General features: G+C 33.1%; 1 protein-coding gene across 1 annotated transcript; it reads right to left on the bottom strand.

Moving 5' to 3' along the window:
• Positions 1-300: 300 nt before the first annotated feature.
• LOC100812277 (uncharacterized) lies at positions 301-4,168 on the bottom strand. The gene is made up of 2 exons (XM_003516868.5): positions 3,131-4,168; positions 301-590 (listed from the first exon to the last, which is right to left on the bottom strand). The coding sequence occupies exons 1-2, from the start codon at positions 3,565-3,567 to the stop codon at positions 359-361; spliced, it is 669 nt and encodes a 222-aa protein (XP_003516916.1). The 5' UTR covers positions 3,568-4,168; the 3' UTR covers positions 301-358.
• Positions 4,169-10,475: the final 6,307 nt, after the last annotated feature.

Here is a 10,475-nt window from a genome sequence, read left to right as displayed (position 1 = left end):
ATTATAGACATGAGACAAGCTCCCTGCTATATACCTTTGTCTCAATAAGAAATCACTATAAAGAAAGACCCAATATTAAAGAAGACCGCACAACATAAATGACTAAGTCACAAACTGTTGACTTGCATAGAGGCAAGGATGAATGATATAATGCCTACTTACATAGCCCCAGTAAGGCCTTAAAATGTATGAACATTAGTTCTCTCTAGGAAACAATTCTCTATGGATTTTAGATTTTGGTTTCTCCTTTCTATTTTTCCCTCTTTCTCTTCACCGCCTCCCACATTAAACTAGATTTCATTTTCTTTAAATTATATTTAAAATGAAAAAAGCTATATATAATATTTGCTTTAGAAAATTACGACGAGGGCATATTGAAGTGAAAAAGCCACGATATGACAAACGCAAAAACTATACAAGCAAGCAGAAAATTCAGGAAACGATGGCCTTGCCAAAATCTTCGAGGTTCTGCTGATGTTGAGATTGTGGATGCTGCATTATTAGCATTGTTGCTGTCACTCGATGTCTGTGTTGTCTCCTCATTTGCCCCACAAACGTTCCGTGCAACTGAATGACATATTTCACATGTCCTGAATTTAAACAAGCAGAAAATAAAACAGAAAAATTAATTAGGAGTCAAATACAATTTTAGTCAACATGGAAGTCATGCCTTTCAGATTGAGATTAATTATCGGTAGAGTCAATAGATACTTTGCACCAAAGTCACGGTAACAAGTAAAAAAACAATTTTAGTCCTTGCAAATAAAGTAATGTTCACTTTTAGTTTCTCAAAAATAAATTGTATCTTCTTAGTTATTCACTTTATTCTATTTGCATGGACTAAAAACATATTTAACCTATTTTTTAAACTGAAGAGATAGATGTTCGTGTAAATTGCTAAAGTTATAATTGTGAGGTTACACAACTAGAAGAAAGTAGATATCATAAATCCCATCAAGGTATTACTTTAAGTGAAACAGAAGAGAGAGAGCAGATGAAAAATTGTTGGTACCATTTAGTACATGCTATGTATCAGGATCAGGGGCATTATTATCCCCTCCTAAACAGAAAAATCAAAATAAACCAGCAAACGAGAACTCACATAGCATTGGCAATGCATGATAGAAACTAGATGGAAAAGAAAAGGCCACATAGTCAACATCCAAAAACTTAGTACATTAACCAAATCCTAAGAGTTTGGAAGCTCATACACAGAATATGGACATAGTGGAAGGGTAGAGCAATTATTCCCTCACTATTTGCAACTACGGAATTTTATTCAAATTGAATGAAAGTGTGTCAGTTAACGTATGTGTTTCTACTAAGATGTCATACCAGACAGATTCTGATTCCTACTTGATACCTTCTACAAATCTACACTTGTCTTTGGTGGGACTAAGACAAAATCACATGGTAAACCATGCACCTTCTTTTAAACCCATTAAGAAAAAAGATTATTTCAAGAATTTTCCATCAATAAAACAAAAACATCAATTGGTATGTCAAAGAACAGAGAACATATTCATATTCTGTTTCACTTAATTATACCACTAATCATGCGCAAGGGCAGAGCCATAACTTTGGCTTAAGGGAGGCTATGATCAAGTAGCACGGCTTAGTAAAGAAATTTTAAACTTTTATAAGCATAGTATATGTTAGAATTTTATTTTATTTTTGGGTTACAAACATATGCCCGAAATTTAATAAATAAATAATATCTTTTTATAAATAATATAAGTACATAACTATATCGATACAAAAACAAAATAAGAGAAAATAAATAAATTATATAGATAAGACAAATATTTTTTAATTTTAGGGGACCACAATATAATTTTACAGTAATTTAAAAAAACTTCACAAAAATTAGGGGTGACCATGGCACCACTAGGTTATCCTCTCTCTCTCCACCTCATCAGCAACTAGATAAGTTATCCATAGATCCTGCCTCCATAGATGGTCCCAAACATAGAGAACAGATAATCCATCAATAAAATAGGTTCACTATCTTGCATTAAGACCGGAAAAAATTATAGCATTATATTGGGTTACAATTTATGTATTGCTATTAAAATTAGGGATTAGCACAGTGACAATGAGTACAGGTTTTAACTGTTCTACTATATGCAAGTGACATGCTGAACCTTTACATGCAGTGTGACAATAATTTACCTTAAAGTTCTTTGACCAGGATCTATCTTGTGATGAGCAAAACAACTAAGCATACTAAAAGTTGATATCATCATACATCATAAATGAACAAAATTCCACAAATTCTTAACTTTTTGGGTTAAAATATCTTTGATGACACATCATCAAGCTATAAGCATCCACCAAGTCAAAAAAAAAAATCCCAAATACATGAACTAAATGGCGAAGGCATCAAATCTCCACTTTGATTGAGATAAAGATAATGAAAAAGAAATAATATGAAAATCCCTTAATTTCTGAAAAGGGACAAAGCAACAAGGAATTCCACTTTGCTTGCACAACTCAGCTAATCAGTAAGACTAGCTAATGCTTTGTGCCTTTCTCTTTAAGTCTTCTTTAAATAATGTAATCTTCTATAACATTCCCCTCTCATGAAGAAACGATGGAACTTGTTGCCTTAAAAGTTTTGTTCCTTATACTCAAAATTTAACTAAACCATCCACAAGTTAAATTGCCAACTAAATACTTCACTTACACTTCAGAATTTTTCTACACTGCAGTTTTGAGTATCATATCCATACCCTTCAACTAAACACAAGATGTAAGTAATCGTAAAATTTTCTGCAAGCAGTTACATGGCATGATATGAGTAGTTAATAAGCTCAAATTCCCAATGCAACAAATCAATGAAATTTGGGTCTCTATTTTCAGTTTTTCTAAAATGACGAAAATTAAAATAAAAATCAAGTTTCATAAATGTGTTTGCAAAAACAATTCCCTCTTTCCTTCCATTTCAAATTGAGTTTCAAGACAAAATTGAGGCAAAACTCAGTTTACAATTGACCTAATTAAAAACCAAACAAGAGGCTTTTTCAATTCTACTTTTTCAGCAGCAGACTTTGAGACTTCCAAGTTCTAATTGAAAACCAAACACAACCTAAGAAAAGATAAGCTTTAAATTAAAGAATAATAAACTCACCTATTCCCCTTAATCTTGAACCAGGCCTCAGCACAGTTCTTGTGAGCAGCACCCAAATCATCCTTACAAGAACAGCCCAATTCAATGGGAACTCCAGACTCTTCTTGACTATCACTCTCCAAACCAAGATGGCAAATTCTGCAATCCCTCTCCACTTTGGCCAAATGCACCTTAATTTCAGGAACCCCACTTTCAATTTCCACCTCCACTGAACAATCAGTGACAGAAGAAGCCTTCCTTGAATCCTCAGCATCAGAAACACAACCAATGGTGTAATCATCATAAGGGTCACCATTTGTTGAATAGAAATGGGAATAGCATGAACCATTCTCAGCATCAGAAAAGCACATGCTCATGTCACTGCCACTCACAGAACGGTGGTGACTGAGACTCCCTTGCTCCAAATCCACCACATGACACAACTGTAGACTTGACATTTTTGAAGAGAGAAAAAAAACAAAATTTTTCAAACCTCAAAGCTAAGCACCTCTTCTGCTAGAAGAATAGTGCATATATAAATAAAACAAAAACAAAACAAAGAAAGAGAAGTTGGAGGGTATAAAAAAAATTGAGAAATGGATTAGGTGACGTTTGCTTGCAACCCCATTAATGCATTATTCTAGAAGTTTCAAGTTATGGAACAGGTTAAGGAAAGTTCCATGCTTTCAAGGCTCCAATGCTGGTTAGAAAGAGAGAGAGAGAGAGTGTGTGTGTAAAGATTGGTGTGCAAGTGCAAGAGAGGGACTCTTGGTGTGGCTGAAGACAGTGACAGTGCAGACAAGAACAGAAAACGTGCAGTGAGCATACAGAGAACAGAGAAACATAAACAGGTTTTGCATAGAAACAAGAGGTGTGGGGGCATTGAAGAAAACAAAAAAGATGAGGAAGATTAACATTAATAAAGTAAGTGGTAACTAGGTGTTATGGTATCTTTCACAGTTTGTGACATAATCTTAATAATTACTCCAAACCAGAAAAAAATATTATTATACTATAAATATATATTGGGATGATATAAAATCAGAAAGGAAGAGGAGTAGTTCATATGACGCCAATGGTTTCAGTTTCTATATATGATGATGGGACTGAGCCTGTGGGTCATAGACATTGCCAAGATCAAATTTACGGAACATTATCCAGTGCAACATAAAAGTTGTAATTATTAACTAAAGACTGACTTAAATATAATTTTAAATTAATGAAATATATTTAATTATAAACTCAAAATATAGTTTAATTTTAAAAATTCTGCAAATAAAAATTGTGACAGACTAACAGTTAATGGGATGTTTGAATATCAAAAGAAAAATTGATACAAAAGAAAATATTAATAACAATATATTATTTTTTTGTGGAAAAAAAATTAAAAGAAAGGCGAGAAAAATTGGATTTCTAAACATAAAAAATTAGATTTTTCATTTTACCTTTTTTCCATTTTAATTTTTTTTTCTTTCTCTTTTTTATTTTCTTTCCATCCAACCACACACAATATAAGTAATTGACATAGAAATAGAGTAAAAAGAATATTAAAAACAAATAGGATAAAAATTTCAAATTTTCATCGTTTGTTCGGGAGAAGAAAACAAGGAGCGAAAATATTCTTGCATGACATACTAAAAAAATTGTCCCCTCTTTAAAATTGGCATGAAATAAGGGGAAATATTCTATCTCTTTTTCATTTATTGAAAATTAAATAAATATTATAACATAAGAAATAATAAATAATTTTATGTTAAAAAAATAATGGAGTAAAAAATATTTTTTTAGCGTACCATAATGATGCTAGCTCAGATGGTGTTAATGATGGAACTTTTTTTATTAGTTTGTGTACCCACACACACACACACATATTATATATATATATATATATATATATATATATATATATATATATATATATATATATATATATAATTCAGTATATTTTATGTGTATTACTTTTCTTTCATTGAGTGAATTTGAGATGAATAAAAGTATTGTGCATTTTGAAATATTCTAATTAACTAATAGTAGGTTTCACATTCCTCCTCAAAGGCTAAGTATAAGCCCCTTTTGTTTAGATACTTGGGCATTTTTTGTACATGCACTACAACTCTGTATTGTAATAAAAGAGTAAAAGAGTGTCTTACATATTGCTAAAAATTCAATTTTTCATGAAAGGATAAAACATTTAAATATTGGTGGTCATGTCTTCAAGAAACGTCTTCAAGCAAGTTTCACCAGGCTTTCACCCCTTAGTAGTGCTACCCAAGTAACTGGCAAGCATGCATGGTTGTCATGAATCAAAGTGATGCTAGCTCAGAAAAGGTGCTAAATCCATTATTAGTTAATTAGAATATTTCAAAATTTATTGTATTACTTTTCTATTAGTTGATTTAATAGGCTCTGATTCTCTATTTGTGACAAGGACCAAATTATCAAATATTTAGTTCATTACCTATTAATTATAAGAGGAGTGCTAGGAAGATATAATGGTTGCACTCTTAGAGAGGGGTGAATAGAAGTGTTTTAAGTTCTAAGAAAACCGTCTTTTATTTGAAAAAAAAATTCAAAAACTTTATCAAAACCTTGTTTGAAAAACTTGTCTTGGGTAAATCCAAATTAGAACAATGATTGAAGAAGTTAGATTAACGAGTGATGCTTTAAAATTGGCGATTAATTCCTAGGTTCAATTTTAGATTAGATCAATTGAATTATCAAAACAACTAAGGCATGTAAAGAACCAATGCAAGATAGTACCAATATTAAGGATTGGAAGGTGATGAAGCTCCATGTGGAGCTTGTAGGCCTTGAATCTTCTTCATTAATAGAGTCGATCATTTGCTTCTTGAAGTTCAATAGCAGCAGAATGGAGAAGGAAAAAAAAATTATTGGAGACGCCACTTCAAGGAGATGAGTCAAGAAGAAACTCATCACCATAGGAAGTCATGGATAAGAGCTTGAAGGAAGGAGAAGATGAGTGGAGGGAGAAGGAGAGAATGAGCACGAAATTTTATGTCTCAAATGAAATCTGAACTTTGAAGTATAATTCTCAAATGATCAAAGTTGAAAAAATGTACACACAGACCTTTATTTATAGTGTCACACAAAATTGGAGGGAAATTTGAATTTCTATACAAATTTCACTTGAATTTGAATTTGAATTTGAATTTGTGGAGCCAAATTTTCACTAATTATGATTAGTGAATTTTAGTTATGGTTCAGCCCACTAATCCAAGATCAAGTCCAAGATTCTCCACTAAGTGTGCTTAGGTGTCATGAGGCATGTAAAGCATGAAAGACATACACAAAGTGTGATTATATAATGTGGTAATGAGGTGTAGCAAGCAAATGCTCACCTTCCCCTTAGGAAGGCCCAAAATTTAATTTGATTGGACTTCTCCCAATTCAAATAAATTTCTCTCCCAACACACACACATCAAATAATGCACTTAATGCGTGTGAAATTACAAAACTACCCCTAATACAAAACTAGTCTAGGTGCCCTAAAATACAAGGACTGAAAAATCCTACATTACTAGGGTACCCTCCCTACATTATGGAGCCCTAAATACAAGGCCCAAAAATATTGAAACCCTAATCTAATATGTACAAAGATAAGTGAGCTCATACGTAGCCCATGGGCCAAAAATCTACCCTAAGGCTTATGAGAACCCTAGGGCCTTCTTTAGCAGCTTTAACCCAATCTTCTTGGAGTCTTCTATCCAATGCCCTTGGGGGGTAAGACTGCATCATCCCTTCCCCCTTGAAAAGGATTTGACCTCAAATCCAGAGGTTCTTGAAACACTGGGATTTTTTCCTCAACACCTGTAAAAAGAATAAAAACATATATGCTAGTTGTGTTGGATATGTTAGAGTAGGGTAAGGTCTGAAAAGCCCCTCTTTCTTAACCATCTTCCCATGAGGGAACATGGTTTCTCACCAACTCAATGAGTGGTGCTACATGTATAGAAAAATATTAGAAAATCCTTTTGTCAAAGTTTGTTAAGTCATGGAAGTCCCAAATTTCCCATATACTTGGTGGAGTGGGTCACTCTAGAATGACATTTATTCTTTTAGAGTTCGTGGGAACCCCTTGATCACTATTTAAAAAATTAAGAAAAGTAATGCAATAAAATGTACCTTTTTTATATTTTCATATTGATTACTCTTACCAAAAAGTATGACAAACCTAAGGTGTCTCATATGAGCACCTAAGGTGTCCATAAGAACAAACCTACCTAATGAGTCCCTATGTATGTGAATCATGAAGATGTTGGATGCATGGGTGATTTTACAAAAGAAGGTTGCACCACTCAACACATTCATCATACTACCTATCATAGGAATTTGGTGCCTCGTAATACCTATTTTGGGAACCAACAAAGCACAAGGATTTTAGCTCTTACGAACCAAACCCCTATCCAACAACTCATTTACTTGAGGAATAATCTCAAGCCTAAGAGGTGTGGCAATGCTAATAAGTGTCTTTTTACAAAGGAGAAGATGTGGAGGTTGTCTAAGAGGGGAAGTTTCTTTAATGTTTGTCTTTATTGCAAAATGAATTTCCTTCTTAGCTAATCTCTTGGAGGGGACACTTACCTCCTTACACTCCTCTTTAACCATTAAAGGTTGTCCTTCTTCTTGGGGGTAGATTTCTTCACTAGATTCTTCCATTTTTGTTTCTTCACTTTCACTAGAGGAAGGTGAAGTAATAGCATCATCTTGACTACTATAAATGTCTTGGCCCTTCATAGTCATGGTGTTCTTGGTGGGGCATTGAGAAGTAATGTGTCCTCTTCCAAGACATTTAAAGCACTTTATAGAGCTAGTCTTCTCTTGCATGCTAGCCTTAGGGGGTTGTTTTTCTATTGTCTTCCCCTTATCATCTTTGGGCTTAGAAGGTGTCGCCCCTAAGATGCCTTGACCTTGGTCTTTCTTTGGATAAGAGTGAGGGCCATAAGATTTTGAAGTAGACTTCCTTTTATGATGTTGCTCTACCCTTATTTCCCAATCTAAGTAAGCCTCTACATTGCCCTTCCCATGGAAGTATGAGAGGTTAATGTTAGCCACTTGAGGCTTTCTTTCCTTTTCTATCCTATGGGAGTGAGGTCTAAGATGTGACCTATGCCTTCCTTCATAATAGTCACGAAGTTCTTCACTTAGGCTCTTGCAAGGGTCATGACTACTATAGGAGGCATGCTTTTCTTTTCTTAATTCTTTTAGTATTTTCCTTCTTTCTTCTTCCCTTGTTTGTTCCCTCTCATCTTGATTTATTTCTATCCTCTTTTTTCCTTTTTCTTTTCTCTCCATAACTTGAGGGCACTCAACTCATCTAAGATTCTAGATAGAGGGTTCTTATAACTAGTACCCTCACCATTAACACTAGATAAATGATGACTCATGTTGGTTCCTAAGTTGTGGTTCTTTCTTGTTGAGGGTTTGCAAAAGGTAAAATCTAGGGTTCAAAAGAACTCAAGATAAGCGTGATAAGCAAGAAGAAAAGTATTATGCAATAACAAGATAAACTAGGCATGCTAGTAAAGAAAATAAGCTATGAAAGTAAACAAGAAATGTAAACTAGGAGGATCCTAAAAGTTTTTGGATGACCACATTTAAGGTTCCTAACAAAACACTCATTATCCTAAGGAAAAAATTGCCTAAAATTATTACACACAAATGGAAGTTTGGTACCCTATTGGAGGCTCCCAACACACTTCCAATGAAATGCCTTTTTGTTACAAAATTTGAAAGCAATGAAGGTAAGTAAATTTCCAATTACAAGGTTACAAAAAAGTCCTCAATGTTTGTGGATGTTCTCTCTTTGGTGTTTCACTCAATTTGGAGTGCTTCTTAGTACAGTAGCTCTTAAGGTGGTTGGCCCTTTGCTTCTTGACTCAAATTCTTCACGGGATGACATCAATCCTCCTTTCCAATTTTCTATATGACAACTCACAAACAAGGAAACAAAGAGACAAGAAATAAACAAAGACCAAAAAATTAAATGAAAGCTAAACCAATAGAGTTTTAGCAAGACAAATTTTCAAGGATTATTCAACAATTAAAGCACATAAAAGCAAGCTAGGACTCAAAGAAAAACGTAGAATGACTCTACAGTAGAGTAAAAAAAATAAAAAATAAAAGACTCAAGAAACCTCTTGTTTTGGCACTTGTTTTCACACTAATTTTCAATTTAAATTTCATAACTAAGATTAATATAAAATATGTACCAATTATAGAAAAAATTTCGAGCCAAAACAACAAGCACACTTCTCTTTCACTTTTTTTTCATGGACACTAATTTTCTTCCCAACTTGTGTGTTTTTTCGTATTTTTTCCTTTTATCAAAATCACTTGTTTTTTTTTTCTAATTTTGGTCTAGATGTCTAGAAACTTTAGTAAAAATTTCAGCTCAAAATTAGTAGTGACCAATTCCCAATAGTGTTTATGTTGCTTAAGGCTTGGATAATTGAAATTTGCGTTTTCTTATGCTGAAATGTCTTGAATAACACAATTCAAGAAAACTTCAGACTTATTTTTATTCACAAATCCATACATAACTTAGCACCACAACTCAACTTCTTCATAGGCATCATGTAGAAAACTTAGAAAAAAAAAAGTTCAACAACAAGACTACTTCTAGGAATTAATTTAGAACATGTTATGAACTAAATAACATGCATGAATTAGACTCAAAATTCAAAAGATAGGCTAAGCATGACAAGAACACATGAACAAATGTATCTAGAATTCAATCAACAAAATCAAAATTCAACACAAACTTAGAATATAATGTGACAATTATTACGACTAAACATGACTCTAAGACAACATGGATTAAGTTATTTATACTTAGATTTTTTTGTTTTTTTTCTAATCAATATTTTGGAACAAAATTTAGATCTAAAGGTTCTGCACAAGAATATTATGACTGAAAAATGATAGAACCTAAAATCAACACAAAAAAATGATTCAAGAGTAGATCTATAAAATTTGAACCATAGAAATGCAAGAACAAGTGTAGATCTAAGATTTAATCAGTTTATTTTTTTGAATCTACTCTGAACAACATCAAAACATAAGACAATGGAGGATATACATGGAGAATAAGATGAAGAACAAGGAGTTAAAGTGAATTGATCGAACAAAAAGATAGAGGAAGCAAAAGAATATCACCTAGACAAAGATGCTCTTGATACCACATGATGTAGCTCCATGTGGAGCTTGTATGCCTTGGATCTTCTTCATCAATGGAGTCATTTGCTTCTTGAAGTTCAATGGCAGAAAAATGGAGAAGAAAGAAATATGATTGGAGATGCCACTTCAAGGAGAAGATGAGTCAAGAAGAAGCTCACCACCATAGGAA

The sequence above is a fragment of the Glycine max genome, chromosome 1 (assembly GCF_000004515.6).
Source record: "Glycine max cultivar Williams 82 chromosome 1, Glycine_max_v4.0, whole genome shotgun sequence".
Taxonomy (NCBI): Eukaryota; Viridiplantae; Streptophyta; class Magnoliopsida; order Fabales; family Fabaceae; genus Glycine; species Glycine max.
The sequence above is the reverse complement of the archived record's forward strand: the minus strand, read 5'-3'. Positions and strand labels throughout refer to the sequence as shown.